Source organism: Stigmatopora argus, chromosome 7 (assembly GCF_051989625.1).
Source record: "Stigmatopora argus isolate UIUO_Sarg chromosome 7, RoL_Sarg_1.0, whole genome shotgun sequence".
NCBI classification, from domain to species: Eukaryota; Metazoa; Chordata; class Actinopteri; order Syngnathiformes; family Syngnathidae; genus Stigmatopora; species Stigmatopora argus.
This window is the reverse complement of record NC_135393.1, coordinates 10,372,971-10,395,260: the sequence shown is the minus strand read 5'-3', so window position 1 is coordinate 10,395,260 and position 22,290 is coordinate 10,372,971. Positions and strand designations below refer to the sequence as shown.

The window sequence follows — 22,290 nt, the reverse complement described above, 5'->3', positions numbered from 1 at the left end:
TACTCATTACACGTCTAAAAGTAGAATACCATGACTATGAAATTGAAAGGCATATATGGGAAGGTATCACCCACCGCTCACGTGTGGAGAAAGTGGTCCTCGTCAGACTTGTTTATCCAATGTGGCAGTCTTTTGTGCTGGACTTTTCTTAATTGCCTGCGATTGTCTGTTGCTCTCAGTGAATGCCTAGTGGACAATGATGGCATCCGGTGTAGCATAAGAACATGATCTAACCTTGTCTCTCGCACGTAGCTAGCTGCACATACTGAGGTTTCTCATCAAAGATGTTGCAAAGGTAGCATCTGAACATCAGTGCTGCCTGTGAAGGTTCAAAGAATTTCTCCTCACTGAACCTTTCTTTCAATCCGCGGGGACCCAAGTAGTCTACCTTTGTTGGTGTGCTGCCTCCTAGAAGCATTCCCGAGGCCTTCACCCTGCAAGTTATTACTTTTTAAATTATCTTTCCCATGCTGTGCTTCCTGTGCTTCTGAGGACACTGTTGGAGTTTAAATCTTGAAGCTAACAATTTGCCTGCAATAACAGTAGACAATAAGTCTTTAAAAAGGGTGAAAAACAGCTTTTCCTATGTGTGTTAGGAATCTCTAGGCGTGTCCCTGCCAACTGTCAATCATACTACTGGCACTTGCTAGTATTGATGCTATTGAGATTATTATGTTTCCTTGTCAATCGTGCTTGTTTGAAACATCCCAGCCAGAAGACAATTCTAAAGGAGGAGACGGAATGTTTCTGACTGTTTCTCTCAGTCTGCAGTAGGTTCATACAATATTTATCCTTTTAAAATTTATGAATGTGCATTATTTTCTGCACATCTTTCAGTAGAAAAAATGTGATGTCTGAATTTTGATTACTACTCTTTATACTGAACTTAAGGACACCATCAATGAATAAATCATTTAAAATATAAGACATACTATAACTTTTAAATGAATAAAAAGTACAAGTACACAACTAAACTGCAGGAATGTAATAAATGAAGTCGCCATTTTAAAATGGATAAGCGACAATTGGCATTCAAAGGGGCAATGATAACAAATTTAAATAAAATGAAGAATTGAAAACGGAGTGGAATGCAAATTTTACATTTGTTTTGTAATTTTGAAAGTGTTTTAACATTTTTATTTTACTTTAAAACCCTATTTGTTAAGCTGACATAAACCCCGTTTTCTCTCAGATATACTGTAATAATATCATTTTCGAAAAAGGGGCACTAAAATCACAGGACGTTAACTTGTAACTTTACACACCAACCAAGTCCAGTGAATTACATAATAATTTTTTTTTTTCATTTTAACCATCATGAAAAAAAGGTAAAACATTGATGTCATATTTTCAGGGATAACATTTTTACAGGATTCATCAATCACTCTATTTCAAGGTTGCAGAATATATTTCCTTTTCATTGGCAGAAGAAAAGTTAATTTAGATTTTGATATCTGAAAGTTATCTTTGTTTGTATATCCTCCCAGGAAATCCAGCCACATCTGCATTTTGGCATCAAGGAAGACAACAACATGGAGCCTGCCCCTCCTCTGCCCCCACGCACCAGCTTTGAGAAGACAATCACAGTTGTCCGGGGCAACCGTAGCCTTGGTATGTCCTCTGTCTTGCTAATGGTGATGGTATCTTGGTGTGTGTACATTGCAGGCATGGCTATAATGGGGATAATAGGCAGTGGTGATGATGACTGCCATGAAGAGGAATGGTGAAGTTTTGAGGTTTTTATATTGCATAGCATAGTATACTCGGGAGAAGACCGTCGGTGCAATATTTTGGTTATTTGGGGACAGCAAAACAGCTCACCCTATTTATAGTGACACACGAAACATACACACAAAATAAGTGAGCATCTTCGATATGGTTGGCTATCATTTGGATTTTTTTCAAACTCAGTTAGTACTTTGTATTATATAAACCGGTTCCAGCATTTAAACAGTTTTTGAATTGGTACTCTGCAACCCTTAAAAAGAGTACACACAAATTGTCAAAATCACCAGCCTTTAATTTACAGTGCCAAATTATGTAAGTATACTACTTTGAGCAAATCTTTTAAATTAGAAATGCTAGTAACATGATACTATAAAATAAATAATAATAAATACATACAAAGTAAAAAAAATACATTTTTTTTGTTTAAAGAATAGAATTCCACATGTATATTATGACTCACCATGACCACATTGTATTCATATAATGTTTAATCCAGGATAAGGAGTAAGGGCGTTCGACACGTTAAAAAAATCACATCACCATTTAAAAAAAAAAAAAAAAAATCCCAATTGCCATTTTATTACAATTCTTTTCTTAGCTTATTTATTTCAGTTTACCAAGATCTGCGAGATATTATCCGGTGTGCTGTGGGAAATTATCTCCCAAGAAGCCATACATGGGGGGGGGGGGGGGGGGGTTGCATTGAATTGAAGCATATAATTGCAGCACACATTTGAAATTTCCACGATCAATTCATCACCTAACAAGCAGCTGTCATCACTCGTTTAAGATGCGAGAAGAGGATGTTTGAAATTTTTGAGATTTCATATTTGGTAAATTTCCCATTCAGGCTTTTCCTAACCTGAATATTTTGTATGTAGAGATGTTCGTAAGTAGAGGTACCATGGTATATATATAACAGGGCAACTGTAGGGTTTGAGTATAGTGGCTCCTTTTATAATACTATACATATTTATGTGATATATGCTGCAATTAGGAGACATTTACATAAAAACTTGTTACTTAGCATTGTCTGCTTATTATATGTTGGAGAATAGGTATCCAATACAAATGTGCTTGACTTATATCTTGTACGGTGGCTTTGAGTGAATCGTTTAAGGTGATATTTTGATGGATACGAAATAACATCTTCCTCATTAAAGATTACAAAGTTAATTAATACTGATAGTTGTGTAATCCTAATTGTAATAGCTTTTGGTTGAAGCCACTCACAAGTAGTTATATTTAAACAACAGTTTAATTTCCGGAAGTACAGCAATGATGTCCAAACTGTATCAGTGTTTCACCTCATTGAGATTATGAAATCATTATCATGTAGTCATCTACTCGCCATGTCTTTTAAATGTTTCTTCTGTTTTGTCCTATCAGCTTTACTAGCTGTTCATTGTAATCCCATGCACTATGATTGTATTGTAATTTGAATGTAAAGAAATAAAATATTTATTTGATCAAAATAAGCAGTCATTTCTTTGACCAGCTTCAAATTATGTACGACCATAGTGTGGTGGATATGCCCTTCATTAGACAGTTTATTGTATGTTTCTGTGCCTTTCTGTTTGTGCATGTGATTTACCCACTTCTGTAATCCCCCTACTACACAAAACGTGAAAGCTGCAGTCAAGTGTTTGTGCAAACCAGCATGTGTTACCCCTCTGGTCACCTCTCACCTATGACCCCTGTTAGTGTGTGCGTCGGTGTTCTTGATGTAGAAAGCTAGGGTGATGCGGCGTGAGTGTCAAGCATGCGTAGCTGTGTTTGTGTGCTAATCTGCCTTGTGTCTGTCTTGATTATACTGATTATGCCACTCTGAGGTGTCTGTTTGGTCTACTGTCTGTCACTTTGGCATTTGTCGAAAGCTGCCTTAGTCTCCTATGCTCACCTGTGTGTGTGTTTGTTTGTGTGTCTTTGTGCACATGCGCATTGGCAGGGATGTCCGTGAGTGCAATCAAGGATGGCTCAGGCATACTGGTGCGCAGTGTAGCCCCAGAGGGTTCTGTCAGTCAAGATGGCAGACTCGGTGTAGGTGATGCAATCTTGGCAATCAACGGTGAAGGTACATCCAACTTGACCAATGCTATGGCCCGGTCAATGCTGCGTAGACACTCTGTCCTTGGGCCAGAGCTCAGGTATGACATTAATCACTTTCACAGAATTATCACAAAAATGTTTTACAGGTGTCCATTGAATCAAACAAATTTAAGAGTACAGAATTAACAAAAAAACTCAGACTGGTATTTTATGTATATATTTATTTTATTTTTTTTCACTATTTGAGGCTTATTTGTTACATATTTGCTGGCAATTGCAGGTTTTCTGCTTTTGATTGAAGATGTACCTCATCCCTATTGCACTGTTGCCCTGCAAAACACCCACTCACTCATTTCTTCTTTCCATTTCCCTTAAACACGCTTGCTTGTACACACACGTGCAGCCTTTCAACGGTCTAACCTCCCAAAACTCCTCTTTGCTGCTATGAGCAAAATCTTTGAATAATTCATCTCTCATCTCACCTTGAACACCGCTCTTTGGAATAAAAGACCCATTTAAATAGCGACACTATAGATGCACATGGAAGTTTGGCACACATGCTCACACTGCCTCCTCCTGACGGTGCTGCAGAAAAACTTAGCTGGGACTGAAAGCAGATGAGCGTTTCAGTAAAGCAGGGGTGCAAGGGTGAGGGGCTTGTCACTATAAAAAAGTGCCTCTGTTGAGACAAGCCAGGCTGCCCTCATGGCTCAGTCACAACCGTTTAGTAGCCACATATTCAATCTGCCATCATGAGTGGAAGCAGGAATTTGGCTCATTTGTCCAATCTGAACAGCGTGTTTACTGGCAAAGGGAATGAAAATGGCGGGTAGCCTTTGATGTGTCTGGAGATAAATAACATTAAAACATGTTGGTACACACTACTAGTCAGAGTGTTATTATAATTATTACATAAAGTACACTATTACAATTCAGAGAGAAGGTAAAACTGCGAACAGCAAATTGTCATATCTGTAATCGGCCTTTGCTTTGATGAAAACAAGGCAGTAGGATTTTTTTTCTTGTTTTTGCACATGAAAACACAAACATGACAGTGTCTTTTAACTCTCTGCAGTTGCAATACAGACTTTACATACTTAAGGAGATGTATTGTATGTTTCTACTTGTGACTGTTTAATATTTCCATCTTATCCTTCACTCCTAGTATACATTATGTGCCAGCAAATCGGGTTGATGAGCATCGAACCCGACTTTGTTTGCCCCCATTGGCATGCATCCTCGAAGACCCACCATCCTCCCCTACGCCACCTTCCCCATCATCAGATCATTTACTGGCCAGATACTCTTCCCAGTATAAGGCTCCATGTCCAGATCTGGCCCCAGGCAAAACATACTCCCTATTAGAAGACACAGCCATAGTCTCTAGTGTGACTCCTGCTCCAGACCCGAGGTAATGTAAGCTCCACTGCTCCCTACCTATTATTCATGCTCACCTAATGCCGACCTAGTGCAAGATAAACCTGTCTCAGCTTTATAACTTTATTGGGCCACAAGGCTGCTGTTCTATCATGTATTGATATGTTTGCTGCAGAGAGACTATGAAATGTGCAGCTATACATTATGGGGAATGTAAATTCTATAATGTGTTCACCTTAGGAATTTATGAGTGTAACATATCACACATCTTTTTTCCAGTATCCTCAGTCGCGCTAATGCTCTGAGTTATTATCTGATGCTTTAATTATCCCCTATTCATGAATATGCTCGTTGACAGTTTCAAATCCATATTTTTTCCGTCCATCCTTTGTGACTGGTGTGCAGTGTAAGGTTTTCTCTCTCGCTCTCTCTTTCATGCTCTCTCTCTCTCTCTCTTTCTCTGCTACTCGCTCTCATTCTCATTCCCTCTTACTTTCTCTGTCCTGCATGTTGAATCTCTTGAGTTATATTTAGCTGTTCGCTTATGGATCTCATTGCTGACTGTCAGCGAAAATGAATTGTTTCGCTTCTGTCTGTCCCTGCTTTCACTGTCTCCCTGACTCGTCCTCTCTCTCCATCAGACACCCACACCACCTTACCACCCCTTCCTCGTTCCAATTTTTCTCTGCAGCCTCAGCCTCCTTTCAATACTTTGTTCCTGCACTTTTTCGATCTGTTTTTTTGGGGCTTACTTTCTGTGACCTCCTTTCTCCCCGTTCCCCCTCTCCTTCTGGGTTTTAACCTGTCCAAAACTTTCTCCCATTTGCATTGCCCTCTCTTTGTTTTTTATTGTAACTATCTCCCAATTACTTCAATGTAAGCAAACTGGTTTGCAAATAGCAACACCATTACTCACCTCAAAACAGCCCTGCACCATTAAATAAATCTAGGAAAAAATCGGTTTCACAGCCGAATAGACTACCTCGTTGTGACCTTGCAGGCTGAAAATTGAATCTAAAATGCACTGCCCATCAAAGTACTGAGTTAATGCTACAGTGCCATTATTTTACATATTCTTTCTTCATGAATTCTTAATTATCATGTAACAATGACCGATGGTATTGGATTGAGAAAACATATGAAATCAACCAAGTTTGGACATAGGACTGTTGAGCGATTATTATACTTCAAATCATCAACACATTAAGATTAAAAATGAAGTTCTGAGGGTTTGGTAAAATCATATTTAATTAATTAACTTTTCAATACATAAAACTACCAGTATGTTTTCTTCTCAGTCCCCAGAATCCAAAAATTAACAAAAAAGCAGAGGAAGAACCAGAGGATGAAGAGGAAAAAAAGGAAAATGGTGTTGAAAGTCAAATGCTGGTAAAGTTGGATGGAAATGAGTCAGAAGATCTATATTCTCGCATTCCTGTTTGTTGGGATCAGCCTAGAAGGTCAGTGAATCTGTAAGGCATCTTTGCGGTAGCATGCATTCTGAAGGCATTTTATTGTATTTCATTGAGTATTTTTATTTTGATATAATCGTCCCTCAAGGCTTTGTCCTTTGGTATCCTCGGGTTATGTTCAAAACACACTGCAGAATAAACACATCTCATGCTCTTATGGTATTTATGAATGCAACCCACTTGGATAAATCGCATAAGCTGCACTGTATGCAAAGAGACGCTTTTGTGTGTCTCGTCTCGACAGGTATAACATTCTATTGTTTTGACTTAATCTGCAAGACTCACCGAAAGGCAGCGAATACAGCATGCTCAAGGAAAGGAAATAAATAGAGCTGGATTAATTTTCTCTCCTATAAATATTTACTGTACAGCTAGCTTCAAGCCAAGCAGGTCTCCATGAGGCAGGAAGGAGAAATTCATTCAAAGTATTTCCACAGATGCAGCCTTTTTTTATTTTTACTACTGTCTATTCAAGATTTGAAAAGTGCTTCAGTGTTTTATGAAGTCCTTTAAAGGGATTTAAACACATTTTTGCCAAAAACATGCTCAAGCATTTACAACGATAACAGCACAACAACAGGGACCTTTACAGTAATTGTTCTTGTTTCATATGGGTAATATTCATTTCAGCAACTAAATTTATATTATACATCATCGGTAAGAATATGAAATGTGTGTTTTTCTTAAAAGCACAACATATCCTCAATTTTGATCCATGTCCCACATCTCAGGCCTCACGTTTCATGCTCTGCCAACATGTAACCAGGGGAGCATCTTTACAGTGCTCCTCTGTTTTAATTTATCTATCAATAAGTCAAATGCAATTCTAATTCTTGATTGCGGGTCCACATTTGTGATTGTTGGCTGTTTTGCCTCTTTACAACTCCATCGCAATTTCCGGTTTAACAGGGAGTCGGCAGCACTCGCCGTACACACAACCTTGAGTGAAAAATTGTTGGTATGCTCTGTGTACTGTCATCACTAAGACAGGCTAAGTTCAAGCCATCCTGAAAGGATGAGGCTCCTAGATGTCCTTGTATGGTTTGCTGCTTTTAATGAGCAATCTTTACAAGCTTTCACTCTGTGGAGGTTTTACCATCATCAAATAGTGTGTGTGTGTGGATTTGAGGCAATTTGGTTCTCTGCATTACGTCAAGGGTGGAAAATATGTGGGTGCATAGGGTCTGGCTGCTTCCCGGCACCGTCCTCTAGGGGGCCTGGTTTAAGGGCATAAAGGGGGTCTGGTTGGGCGAGAGGAGACTATAAAACCAACGTAAAATGATGTGCTGAGCAAACATTGTGTTTCAGTGTTAAAGTATCTCGGTTAGCACCACCAGTGCTGCCCCCTGGTATGTACATATGTCTGTAAGGAACCTACAATTTTGTTTCGCCACTGCATTACGTGCATTCTTCTTCATGTGCGAAAGCGCATTCACTGTGTGAGTGCATTTCTAGCACAGCATTATACTCTTAGTGGATTTATCGTTATACAATAATTGTATTTATGAGATGTGTATGTCTACTGTGTCGTAGTGTGCAGCTTACCCGAGCTCCAGGGCAGTCCCTGGGTATTGGCATTATGGGAGGCAAAGGAATGGGCCAAAGACTAACTGGTGGGGAGATAATGAGGGGCATCTTCATCAAGCACATCAGCTCTGATAGCCCAGCAGCACAAAACAGCACCCTCCATGTTGGGGACAGAATTTTGGAGGTATGTTTGGATATTTTTAAAGGTGATGAGTTTTTGTTGTTGTAGTCTTGCGTAAAAAGGAGAAAATATATGCTATTTGATATTCTAAAGTTTGCCGCTACAATAAGGTTAGATTAGGAACAACCCTGCAACACTTGAAAAACACAAATTGAAAAATCCAAGCATGTTTGGCAAAATTTATCCATTCACAAGCACTAGTGTGCTACAACAGGCTGAAGGCTGTGATAAAGAGTGCAAATGCCCTTTATTGGTTAACTCCTAACCTAACGGGAAACAATAAGTCTGCAATTTGTTAATCAGCCCTGATACAAAATAAAAACTCGTCCCAATTATGGTAAAATATATAAAAACAAAAAAAGTTGTGTAAGCACCCACAAAAACAACAGGTAATTGAGGTTCGACTTCATAGACCTAGAGATTTTAATAAAAAGCATATTGTTTGTTTTAGTCAACGTCAACACTAATATCATCCTGAGAAGACCCCTACACTACATTTCTTAGATTTAAATTAAATGAGCCAAATGTAATTGTTGACGAAGGTTTGTGGTGTGGACCTGAGTGATGCCAGTCATGAGCAAGCGGTGGAGGCTATCCGAAGGGCAGGAAACTGTGTGGACCTGCTCGTGGAGTCCAGGCAGATGCGAGCACAGGTAGAGTGCAGTTAAAGTTTACACCAAACTAGCATACTGCTTGCTTCATCATGATGTATTGTTTAGGCATTTAGCACACCAGGCATGAATCACATTGTCACAATGTAGCACCCCCTGAGGCTCCAGAAGATTCATTTATCATGTGTTTGTAGCCCATTAATTCATTTGTATCTTATTCATCTTAAACCAAGAACTCGATGTCTGCCATTGACACCACTGCACATCCAAGTCATTTTGACTGGGAGATGCTGGGACACATCATACACAGCTAGTTCTTCCATTTAAAATTAATTGGACGTCTATCTTTGTCCATAGCAGGCAATGAGTTAATCACACTGTCACATGTCGTGGTTGTCATTACATTTATCAACAGTATTTGCTTGTCTTATCCAAGCAACCTCCATTTCTTGAGCATTCATCCATTCATCTGATATACAGTAACCATGCTTGTATTGTATTTTTCCCAAAGTCTCCTTTATTTCCCAACCATGAAGGACAACTTCCAACAATGCCATGCAACTCATACAACAGCCAGGTAAAAACTCCCTTTTGACGACACCGTGATATTTGGCCTGTCTTTAGGAATATTTTTGGGGAAAAAGTCAGGAAATAGCTCTTTTCCAGTCTTTTTAAAATAATCGACTAGTATAACTTTTTAAGGTAGCTGTGATGTAATGTTTGTCCTCCTACACTTCTGTTGGGCGGCGGCATATTGAGACTGCTATATATCGTGATGAGTCATCTACTCCTACATGGCATTTCTGACAAATGAGAATGCTTTGGAGCGATTTGGTTTTTTTTTATGTTGATGGTGCATTTAGAGCTTGCCTCTATGTGTCTCCTGACATGATCATAGGAAGTGCAGCATCTCCCTGGTCTCTTCCTTAGTATCTCCCATACAAACCCATTCACCCCTACTCCATTTAAGGTTAGTATCTTATTTTGTGTGTGTATTGTCGAGGATAAACAGCTTATTAAATAAAAGCAGGCCTTTATTAGCATCTCCGCCGAGCCTGTTACCCCTAATTTTTAATTAACATACATTTTTGTGGCTGGGCCCCTTGTTGTTCAAAGTCCTCACCTTGTTTGTTCAAAACCTTTGTTTTCACTCTTTGATGGAGATTCAAAACTCGCAAAACTAAGCACCGTGGTCTTTTGAAGTAAGTTTGGATGCATTTCTAAACGGTGTTCAAAAAGTGATGCGTGATTTGGTCATCTTTCATGTTATTTATAGCCCTCATAAAAATAACGCACTTAATGCATCCTGGGCATCAGTTTTTCTCCCCGAAGCATGCCAAAAGGCCCCAGGGATAGTCCAACGCATGCCTCAAGGATTCCCTGAGGCATATGCAACCTCCCGTTTAATAATGCAAAACCTCTCCCAAGGTGCCTCAGCAGGCTTGCAGTAGAACAGGTCAACGCAGCCCCGTGACTGTCAAGGCACCAAAGACTGCATCTGCTGATGATCAGGAAAACACTGACAGAAGTAAGCATACTTTGCAAAACTTTGTTTTAAAGATGCACATAATAAGAATGTAACACAGTAATTTACAACAAAGGTGTAAAAGGATTCATGTAGCATCTCCTTTTTAATATCATTGCGTCTATCTCCCCAAGCACAAAACCATGGTGTGAGTCAAACTGTGTAAATTCCCCTCATCAAACATTATAAAACCTCAATAAAATCACAAATAAATGACTGTCTATCCTTGGGTCTTGCATGTGATTTTAATGAAGTACTACACGCATACACACATGCACATCTTTCACACACAATCTACACACATTTGTCATCCTTGATATGCTCATTATGCATTGAACACAGTCATCTTTCAGCATTCTGACAGCACGTCTGACATCATCCCCTCCAGACAAATTGCTGCAACACACACCTACACAAGCACCTCTGGAGTGTGCCGCTTTAGCTCCACATGAAGTGTCACTCATTACCTCCAGTGTGCTATACTTTTTGAGGTTCACCATCGTCAACTCTATTCTTTGTCTAACAATCTCATTTTTTGTTAACACCTTCTCTCCACTCTACAGAAAAGATGCTTCAGCGTTATGGCAGCCTGTCAGGAAAGCTCCATATGATTGAGTTGGAAAAGCGCTCAGCAGAACACGGTTTGGGAATCCGTCTTGCAGGCAATAAGGACGGTTCCAGGGCACGAATGAGTGTCTATGTGGCAGCCATAGATCCTCAAGGAACTGCTGGTTTAGATGGCCGAATACAAGTGGGGGATGAACTACTGGAGGTATGCAGGACAGACATGAAGGATAGTAGCACAAATTAGTGGAACATTTTACGTGGAACCTTCCAGATTGCTGGTTAAAATCCATTTTTTTCTTTTGTCTCTTGGGATAATTCTGCGACGCTCACATTTACATCCTAATGTATTGAGTTTGTAGGAGATATGCAGACATCTTGTGAGAGAAGTTGAAACTATAAAGTATCGTGAAGCATAAGATCAACATATTTAACGTACTCTTACACAAATTTGTATGGCCTTAAAATGAGCCTTGGTACAGGTTTCAAAGACAAGCTCAAAATGGAAACAGAATCTTTAAGTGATTGTTGTGCAAATAGAAATTCTTGCCGTGATTGATGGAAGACAGTTGGTAAGAGATGATAAGAAAAAACAAATAATATGAAACAATAGAAGGAAATGACAGATATCAGATTCACCACATGATGTATTAAATGAAGTACACCTTGTTTCTGTTTATAGATCAATGGCCAAATTTTGTATGGACGCAGTCACCAGAATGCCTCCACCATCATTGACAACGCTCCTTCTGAAGTCAAGATTATTCTCATCAGGTGACACCCTAAACACTTTTCAGAACTATCAATTTCAAGGACCAGATTAAATTGTATGTTACTTTCCACAGAAATAAAACAGCGATTGAATTGTCCCTTAGCTGCACCACGGCGGACAGAGATGACATTTGTAGCAGACAGACGGACTCTGGAGTTTATAAAGAAATGGCCATAGATGAAAAGATTGTCATCTCATTACAGGCATGGTGACCTTAGCCTTGTCCTAATTTTTTTTTGGGGGGGGGGGAAGAAAAAACGTTTTTTTTTATGTCACACTGTAAGTCCCATTTTTGGAAGAGCAATTTATTTTATTTTATCAGAAAGCAAGCACAACCATACATTAAAGTAACAATAGAAAAATGGAGAACAACAGTCTAAATAGCCATCTGTTAACAAAGGGCCCTTGTCCTTTGTTTTTCGTTGTTTTTTTAGGTGAATTCACTGTTCTACTTCACATTTCTTCTTGATAAAAGCTTATGTTCTGGGATGCGCTTCTGAATTATAAACGATATGCTGATCTTGGTAGATAGTAGTAACGCATTCACCGCATAGTTTAGATAAATTAGCTGTTATGAAATCTCACCGACAAGGAGCTAATTTGCCTAGCTGTGCAGATTTGGACATTACGGATATAACCCATTAACACCATATACAGTAAGTAACATGAAATGTGTCTGTGTAGGCCTACAAAAATTGACTGACGCGCTTCTGATCATTAGATGCATCCATCATTGTTTTTTTAGGCAGCTCTTAGATGGTTATAAAAAATTTATATTCGCTCATTCTTAAAAGTCAGATTTTGTGAACTGTCGATCAAATATAATCATGGCAATAAAATGGCTCTTAAAATAGCACATGACCATGATCCAGCACCCACTAAATTGGGACTTGCAGCACTAACTAAATCCAACAATCAGTAAAGAAATGTTGACATTCTCTTTAGGAGTGAGCAGGTTGGGTGGGATTAGAAATAAGATACCTCAAGAGATAGCCTAAATTAGATGTTTTTGGAACAAAAATACTTCGCAGACTTTGAATGTTTGGATGAATTTGAAAAAAGAAATAGCGAGTACATTGGCAGAAGAATGATGAAAATCGAGCTGCCAGGCAAGAGAGTTTAAGGAAGACCTTAGAGAACGGTGAAAGAGAGCATTTGATGCTTTGTTGTTGTTGTTGTTCTTTTAATTAAGGATGATACCCACAATTCCATTCAAATTGAGGCACCATGAAAATATCAATAAAAATCCAATTGAAGTTGAAAGTAAGCCTTTTTCTGTTCCAGAGCCTTTCTCTCACAAATGAAGAAAGATTCACAAGGATAGAATAATCATGTTAGGAGAAACTTTTGATGCCAGATCCATATTTTATCTTACTATGGGGTATGCCAGTACAATAGAATAAAGAAGGACACTCGAGTGCATTTTTGAATTGCAAAGGTTTTTTTTTTGGTGACTGTACTCTTTTTACTCGTAAATGCATCACTTTGACCTTGATTTTATTGTTTCCATACTCTACCCATGATTTCATCATAAACTAATTAGCTTTCATATTGCGCCTGAGGCTCAAACCTTTGAGGTATTTGTCCGGAGGGTTTTTGAATTCTAATCTCCATCCTCTATGACATAAATTCCCATAAATGTTCCTTGTCTTCACTGCTTAACTCTGTTCGCAGGGGGCGGACGGGGACGGTGTCAAAGCAGTAAATGGCGAGGCTGGTTCCCAACCAAGTGTGGAGAAGGTGGAAAGCTTGCTTCATTGGATGATTTGATCAAGTTTGTTTAATTATTGAATGCTTAATCTTCTCCTAGGTGTGTGTTAGCTGCCCTGTGGCTACCTCACCTACTTCATCTCGCTTGACAAAGTCTAATTATGCAGCATCACCACTTTTGGACTTTTCCACCTCTTCAGCCCTCACTCCCAACGAGCATTGTGATTGGTGGGTATCCACCTCAGAATCTGACCCATTCAAATCTCCTGTTGTGGCTGGCAAAGAAAGCACCATAGAGATTTTTAAAGGAAAAGTAGGCCTGGGTCTCAGCATTGTTGGAGGCTGTGACACTCTTCTGGTGAGGCTGTTAATTAATAATTAAATGGTCTTTTTTCCTTGCTTGGTAGAGACAATCACATCCAATTAAAAGTAGTATGTATATTTTCTAATTGTATCCACTAGGGATCAGTAATAATTCATGAGGTGAATGATGGAGGAGCAGCCCAGAGAGATGGCAGACTGCAGGCTGGAGACCAGATATTTGAGGTACAATATTGACCAATTATGTTTTATAGTCAGGTAAAGTAACAAATTTGTGCCTTGAATTGAAATGTCATGCTGCTCGTACAAATCTGTTTGGGTTTTTGTTTGTTTCCTGACTGCCATGCACAGTGCACAGATGACTTGTAAAAAAAAAAAATGCATAGAATTTAGTTTAGTTTTCTTATTTGTATACCCTTTAAATTATTGTTTTCTTTTATTAATGTAATTAGTATCATCGTACATCAAGTCAATATTCCGGTCCAGTAACCATCATGAATTTCTTCTTCTATGCACAATTTATGGCAAGAATTCCAAATTTTCTAGAAGAAAATATGATTAAGTCAAAGTGCTTTACTTTATTGATAAATCCACTTACTTTAAAAGGTTTAAGCAAACTTTTGCAATCGACTGTAGTTGAAAATGGAAAAACAGACAGATTTTTGCCTGCTATATTTTGACATTTTAGGGTTTCTTTTTGTTTAAAGTGTGAAAACTCAAAGTCTTTTGAGTTAAATGCATTTGGACATGTAGATTTTCACTTGCAGAGAGGCATAAAGTGTGCTTCTGTTGGTTTCTTTCTGATGGTTTCCAAGTGTTTGATTACGATATGTTTGCATGGCATATGCAATGAGATGTTTTAGGATTCCACAGTGCCATCGTCCATTTGTAACGTCTCCCCTATTGCCTTAGGTCAACGGTATCGACCTGAGGCAGGCAACTCACGATGAGGCCATTAGTGTGCTGAGACTCACCACCCAACGTGTTCAGCTGCGTGTCTTCAGGCATCAGGTGGCCTACAGGGAGGAGGACCTATGGGATGTTTTCAGTCTTGTCCTGAGGCCCCATCCTGTAAAAGGCCTGGGGTTTACCACTGTAGGTAAAAGGTATGCTTATCAGTATCACACTGCTTTATTTATTCTAACAAAGTACCATATTTGTATCTGATGGATCATAAATAAGACATTTAGAATTTCTACCATGTTTCTTCTTTCCAACATCTTTTCTTAAGTCAATACTGTTATAAAAATAGTTGCAGTATAAAGTAAACTGACTTTGTAGTATTTGAATCTATTTTTTACGCATTTGTTGGTATATTATACAGTGTAAAATTCCAAAAAGAATGGAAAGAGACTTAGTGGAATATGTTGTAGTCCTTTAGTTCAAATGGTAGCCTTGTGATGTTTGCCTTTTATCTTGTTTGAAATGGCATTGAGGTCATTGATCCATGAAGATTGGTGAAGGAAGTTTTCATGTTGATGCTTTCAGATGATGGATGAGTTTTTCTTCCCATTTATGAGTTGCCCAATTATGTCGTGTGTGATCTGATGAATGATGTCTCCGACCTCAGAACTGTATTGATAAATGTGCCTTCATGTGGAACTGATACTGATCCATGTCTTCAGTGTGTAGCCTCACTGTTTTTCTATTGCACTTCTACTGTCATCTGTCCTTACCATTTCTGGTCCCACTTATAAAATTCAATGCTATCTTAAAATTATAGTAAAACCGATACAATTTGGATCTTCAGGAAATGTTGGATGCTGTTATTGCTGGAAACAATCATTGTTTGTGATTGTTTGTGTGGTATTAGTTTAAGAAAACTCTTCGTCTGTTATTAACTAGATCAGATCATATGTTATGACCACTTAAAATTCAGATTCAATTCAATTACTACAATTACTATTTAATTTTAATGATAACTTCTTTAAATGAAGAAAAGTTATTTTGGTAAATGAATACCCCCGCTACATTGAATCTGAGTAGTCTTTGTAAAGGCATGTGGGCTGTGTAGGTCAGCCTAACCATGTGATATTGTGAGGGTATGTTCACACTGTTCTGGTATGTATATGGTCCTAATAAAATTACACAGTTGCAATACCCTGTAATAACCATAGCAGTGGGAGGAGTAGGTCACAGTCACACTGCATATCTGGCTCCTGACAAATTATTCTTCATGACTGATGTTTTTTTTATTTTTTTTATGATGTTCCAGTTACCATAGACAAGATGTTATGGAAAACAGCCTGCTTTCTGGTCTCATCATGTATTCTGTTGCCATGCGACTGACACTGCTTTGACCTCTGTTTGCTTCCAACAGTAATGACACCGGAATCTTTGTGTCAGATATCATCAAAGGAGGCGTAGCGGATTTGGATGGCAGCTTGGTGCTAGGTGATCAGATTCTGTCAATCAACGGAGAAGACGTCCGCGCAGAATCGCAAGAGCTTGCAGAGGGGCTTCTGCAGGTCAGGGAGATTTAAAGACCATATATTATACTTTTCTTAACCCAAGTTAGTATCGTTTTTCCTCATTTAAAGTCACTATGTGCACCTGAGTATGTTCCCAAAACTTCAAGAATTTAAAATCGACTCTCCTTCTTTGCTGTGTTAACGCCATTGAAAAAATTACCAGTTTCCTGACCCCACTCACGGGATTAAATGATTTACATACATACTGGACCAATCAGGTAGTCACCAGGCAAAAGATTGATATACCGGCTAACCAGTCACATGTAGTGACTTGGCATGGTATCACCTTATACCTACTGAAAGGGTGCATTTATCAAAGAAATGAAACATACTTATGTTTTCATTTGGTGTTTTGTTTGTTTTTTTGTTTCGGTTTTTTGGGTCTAATGATAGATAAATCTCCAGCAACAAGTAAAACTTTGTTTGCAAAGCTTCCTCCATCATAAATAAAATCAGTTAATGTCCGCCGCAGGCTCTTCTGCAGCAGTTACATGTATTGCCGACCATGGTTGAAAATACCATATATTTTGTTTAAATTGTGTGAGAAACATAATGTTGGATATTTGAACCTGTGCAATGTCAAAACAATACTTTTGTCGTATTAACCATTTTTAATATATCAGAAATGCAGCGGTGTGTTTCACCTGGATGTGGCCCGATTTAAAGCAGCTCTGCATTACCCAGAACATAAACAGGTAAACTGTTTACAAATCCAATTGCTTCTTTCATTCCTATTAAGAAAGCATGTTTGTTGTCATAAGATTGTATACATGTTTTTAATACATTTGAAATTTGCCTACAGTTTATTTTAACAATGTTACTTTGTGAATGTAGGAATACTTTAAGTTGTGTTTTATCCAGAGCGAAGACTCAAAGTCTTCCACTTTGGCACCTTCAAGCGAATCCAAAGCTTCTGTGGGCCAGCAGAGGGAGACAGAACATAGAAGAGGGAGTTACAGTGAGTATAGTCTGATTCCTCATCTTAAATTACAATACAAATACCTGTATACTAACAGAGGTTTAAAAAAACAGTATGATGATAACCTCAGCTCACTTTTCTCCACTTTTCTCTTAACTCCAACAGCATTTGAAGACTACCCTGATCATAGAAAAGTCGTAATTCAAAAGGTTAGCCTCTCCATTTGATACTGATGCTATTTGCATGTGCTCCATAGTGTGGAGCAGAATCAAATGGAAACATTCGTATCTGGAAAACTAAGTTTGTTTAATGAAATGAGTCTATTATCAGATACCTAATGTGTGTGCATTGTGTGTCGCATTATCGCAGGGTCCACGTGACTCTCTAGGTATCACTTTAGCAGGAGGAGTGGGCAGTCCCCATGGCAACGTACCTCTTTTTATTGCAGCCATGGATACCAGTGGATCAGCTGCCAAAACACAGCAATTAAAGGTGTGTGCGTGCGTACGCTTGTGTGCGTGTTAATTACTAAGTAATGGCGACAGACATCTGTCACTGCCGTCGAGTTGGAGCGTCTCATCTGCCATCTTTGTTTCGCACAAGAGATCCTCCTATTCCTGCATATTTATCTGATTATTAACCAATTTGAAACAACACTTAAATATATCTAAATTTGGCCTTTTTTATATAAAGAATTGTTTAACAATCTTGGAATTTCATGTCTCTGAAATGTCCTAAAAACAAGAGTTTGGCACACTTATCTTATTTTATTTACTGTGTCTCCATCAGCCAGGCGACAGGATTCTCAGTATAAATGACGTATCAATGGAGGGAATGAATCACATCCAGGCTGGAGCCTTACTTAAGAATGCCATTGCTGCTGTCACACTGCAGGTAATTTTATTGTTTGTCTAGTCCATATCAAAACATGTAAATTGCTAAAATAACAAGAGTAAATTTCTAAAATGTTGAGCCCTGAATAATAATGTTTAAAAAAAATGTGTTTTTGGAATTTTATCTTTTTTGTCAGACATACCCTAATTCAGGTATCGGAATCAGAACCTACCTTGCTGTTCATTTTCAGGCTTGAGTCCATGAAATTTGTTGTGCCCTTTTAAGTATAGAAATATGAATGAATTGATACTTCCCTAATGGACAATAGGCCAAAATAAATACATATCAAGACAAATATAAACCAAACAATCACTAGTGTGTTACTAAAAGCTGAAGCCTGTGATGAAGAGCATGTATGCCCCCTACTGGCTTACACTTAACCTACAAGCAAAAATGGGTGCGCATTTAATTCATACATGATTATTCATTCATTCATTCATTTTCCATTCCGCTTATCCTCACAAGAATTGCAGAGGTGTAACCCCCACACTGGAAGGTCGGGACTCACTGGGGATTGAACCCCCGATTTTAGAAATGTGATGTGCTAAAAAGTTCTGTACCGTGCCGCCCTTATTGCATGATTAAGAAAAAAATCTTTGACCCCTAGAATATACCTGCCAAATTTCATTCTGATTTCCACAAAGAAGAGAGGCATGGATACAAAATTATAGTGTACACGCAACAACAATAACAACATGAGTGGTGACTTTACATGCCTCCGCCCTATAATAATAGTAATACATATTACACTGTGTAACACAAGTAGCCACTAATCAACCACCTAATGGAAGTAAATAAATAGGCCACAATCATTAAGCAGTTTTGATTGCTGGACAAAAGGACCTCCTAAAGGCTTTGTTCTGTGTATTTAGTGTATTAAGACGAGCTGGCTGTAGTTTCCTTGCTAAATAATTTGTTGGTTGGTTTGTTGAGCGGTCAAACTGGTGTTGTGGGAATTTTTTTTGTGTGTTTTTCTATTTTGAACTTTTAAGGACCTATATTTAATAGACTTCGACTAATTTTAATCCAAATTTATTCTAACAAGGGGCACTACCAGTCACCAGGGAATAACAGGGCACAATAATTGTTACCCTATTATTATATTTTGAATAAACCTATGGTATACGTACAAGTTAATCATCCGGGGCAGGATTGCAATTGAAAGGTATGCGTAGTAAATTTCACAATTCCATGTACCCCCTTAAAATTAGGTGGTTTAACGGCTCAGAGCTTTGACTGTCCTTTTGGGAGTTTCGGCACGGCCCTCTTTGGCCCACTCATGGTGACAAGTTTGGGCACAATGGATTTAAATGAGTTTTGGGATTGCGCGTTCAGAACGACAAATATTTGTAGAGTATATTTTATTAGGGTCCACTTGATTGGAAAATATTTAGAATTACTTTGGCTTGTTTAGGCCCCTGAAAAGTTGGTGGCCAAAGTTCTTAAGCATTGCTGAATGGTTGGAAACAACCCTTTTGTGTTCATATTGTAGGTATCTGCAGGATCCAGCACTCATGAGCAACCATCAGGCCAGCCTTGTGGTCTATCACGGTGTCACAGCAGCCTCTGGTAGGGAGCTTTAACTCTTTCACTGTCATTGCCAGAGATAGAGTTCAAATCTCTTGAACTTGAGTGGCTGGTATTAACATCATATGAACACTTCATCTATGAAATAGCTTTCAAGCAGTTACACAGCAGGAATCTTTTTTATAGTGTTGTAAGTGGTAATATGTAGTCACTGTGTGGCTAATGTAAAACAGCTTATTTTTAAAACAGATCTGGTTTATCTATCAGCATCAATGGAACGCAATTAGTTAATTTGTAATAGTTGAAACTGTATAGTAGTACTCCATTCATTAAGTAGTATGTGTTTTGTAATGAATAGATGACATCCACTATTTTTTGGATATGATATGAAGTATAATGCAAAATGTTTTACATTTCATCATATGCCCCCAGCACTCGCACATACAAGACTGTCAGTCTGGATAGAACTTCTTTGGGCCTGGGCTTCAGCATTGTTGGAGGCTTCGGAAGCCCACATGGAGACCTGCCAATTTACATCAAAACTATCTTTAACAAGGTCAGACACAGTCCATATAGACACAACATAGTGATATATTCACATTGTAATTAATCCATTGTATATTTTTTTAATTGTTGCTTTTTGTTTGGTTTCTTTATATGTCATTCTATATACACCCTAAGGCACATGTGTCAAAGTGGCGGCCCGCCACAACATTTTGCGTGGCCCGGGAAAGTAAATCATGAGTGTCGACTTTCTGTTTTAGGATCAAATTAAAATGAAGAGTATAGATGTATATTAAATTTCCTGATTTTCCCCCTTTTAAATCAATAATTGTAATTTTTTAATTATTTTTTTCTGTGTTTTTAGTTCAAAAATAATTTCGTAAAATCTAAAAATATATTTAAAAAAAGCTAAAATAAACATTGTTTTAGATCTATAAAAAACTGAATATTCAGGGATTTTAATCCAGTTCTTTTAATCCATTTATAAAAAAATATCTAAATATTATATCTAAAATGGTCCGGCCCAAATGAAATCGAGTTGACGTTAACGCGGCCCGCGAACCAACCCGAGTCTGACACCCTTGCCCTGAGGCTTATTTTTGTGCTGTCCAGGGAGCAGCCATTGAGGACGGGACGCTGAAACGTGGAGATCAGATCATCGCAGTAAATGGACACTGTCTGGAGGGGGTGACACATGCTGAAGCTGTGGACCTTCTTAAAAAGACTAAAGGAACTGTGGTTCTTACTGTTCTCTCATGATATTGAAAAGGTACCCATAATTCACGCAGAACATGAAAACAATGCTTAATTGTTCTTGAGTGACTAAGAGTCATAAGTTTGAGATGACGTCCTACATAACATGCTCAAACTCACTAAATGTGATTCTCCTCAACCTGAATCATGCCAAGTGCTATTGCCAATATTTTGTATGGCATCAAGGAAGAAAAGTTGTGTGATAGGAATTAATATGTAAATATGTATCATTTCACATTGAATGGATCCTCGGGAACACTAACATCTCTGATGTTACTAATGTGGACTCTGAAATGTGTTAAATAGCTTATTAAGTTTGTCTGGTCTATTGTGTAATTTGGATTCTTTAAAAACCTTGCCCATGTTGAGCTGGTAATTGCTTATTATGTAACTTGATTTGTATTTTTTTTATGTAAGTCATGGTAATTTCTGAATGGAATAGACACGCAACAACAAAATATGCTATAGCGTTTTTATTAAATTGTCATTTGCAAATGTAAAGCAAATATTCACCCAAACTCTGTACCAAAACTTATTGGGCAAACAGACCACTTCAAAATATTTTTTTTCTTCCAAAAACCCCAAAGTTACAGGTTGTCCAGAACACTTCATTTCTCCTCAGTTATGAAGAGGGCTCTGTTTTCAGATATTTTATTCATTTGAATGTTGTTTCTCTTCTTTGTTGAGTCAGACAGCCTTTTAAGTAGCAGAATAGAAGCAGCCCCGACTTTAAATGGATGTTCAAAACCGCAAGTGGGAAAAATGGGGGAGAAAAAAAAGTAAACTCAGGCTGTGTTTTTTTTTTTAATCACAGAGAACTTTGCGTTTAATTACGAAACTTGACGGTGACAACTTGACATGCAATCCATTTGCACACAAATGTCTCATTTAAGAAGTAGGATGCACTGAGGGAGAGATCCTGTCTGGAGCGCTCTGCATTCATCAACACCATCTGCTCGCCTTGGCAGTTTTATTGAAAGGCAGCCTGCTTCATCCCTCTCCACATGAACAATTGACTGTGAACAGCCTTTAAAGTAAATGAATTCCAGCATGCTTTGTGAATTTAAAAGTGGTATTATTTGCTGAATTAGGATTACTCTCAAAGCCAAAAGTGGGACAGAATACATATTGTGTGTGTGTGTGTGCATGTGTGTCAGAAGTCTTGCATGCACTCTTCTATCATGTGCAAGCCCTACTCAATTGTTAGGCAACCAACCACTTATGAGGGAGAGTCCATCAGAAAACAAACAACAGATTGAATCAATGTCTTTTAAGCCTCATGATGTGTCAGTTTTCCAGAAAGTGTCTGCTGCCCTGCTGTCACAATGCAGCAGGTTTTCTCCATTACAAGTGAAACTTTCCTAAGAGAGCTCACTTGATATGCA

General features: G+C 38.3%; 1 protein-coding gene across 8 annotated transcripts in view; it reads left to right on the top strand.

Moving 5' to 3' along the window:
* LOC144077995 (multiple PDZ domain protein) overlaps nt 1-21,423 on the top strand; it is a 126,166-nt gene extending 104,743 nt beyond the window's left edge. For 5 of the 8 annotated variants that reach the window (XM_077606145.1, XM_077606141.1, XM_077606142.1 and 2 more), the window contains 25 exons: nt 1,488-1,611; nt 3,677-3,875; nt 4,943-5,188; nt 6,453-6,614; nt 8,160-8,337; nt 8,877-8,987; nt 9,457-9,522; nt 9,844-9,915; nt 10,374-10,473; nt 11,034-11,242; nt 11,717-11,808; nt 11,880-12,009; nt 13,481-13,546; nt 13,617-13,874; nt 13,979-14,062; nt 14,750-14,943; nt 16,158-16,305; nt 16,932-17,003; nt 17,143-17,266; nt 17,393-17,436; nt 17,597-17,719; nt 18,017-18,121; nt 19,614-19,690; nt 20,081-20,204; nt 20,765-21,423. In XM_077606145.1, the coding sequence (XP_077462271.1) occupies nt 1,488-1,611; nt 3,677-3,875; nt 4,943-5,188; nt 6,453-6,614; nt 8,160-8,337; nt 8,877-8,987; nt 9,457-9,522; nt 9,844-9,915; nt 10,374-10,473; nt 11,034-11,242; nt 11,717-11,808; nt 11,880-12,009; nt 13,481-13,546; nt 13,617-13,874; nt 13,979-14,062; nt 14,750-14,943; nt 16,158-16,305; nt 16,932-17,003; nt 17,143-17,266; nt 17,393-17,436; nt 17,597-17,719; nt 18,017-18,121; nt 19,614-19,690; nt 20,081-20,204; nt 20,765-20,911 (3,255 nt within the window). In that variant the 3' untranslated portion in view covers nt 20,912-21,423. Of the gene's footprint in view, nt 1-1,487; nt 1,612-3,676; nt 3,876-4,942; nt 5,189-6,452; nt 6,615-8,159; nt 8,338-8,876; nt 8,988-9,456; nt 9,523-9,843; nt 9,916-10,373; nt 10,474-11,033; nt 11,243-11,716; nt 11,809-11,879; nt 12,010-13,480; nt 13,547-13,616; nt 13,875-13,978; nt 14,063-14,749; nt 14,944-16,157; nt 16,306-16,931; nt 17,005-17,142; nt 17,267-17,392; nt 17,437-17,596; nt 17,720-18,016; nt 18,122-19,613; nt 19,691-20,080; nt 20,205-20,764 lie in introns of those variants that run through there. The other 3 variants (XM_077606146.1, XM_077606147.1, XR_013301141.1) reach the window with 3 other exon arrangements.
* Nucleotides 21,424-22,290: the final 867 nt, after the last annotated feature.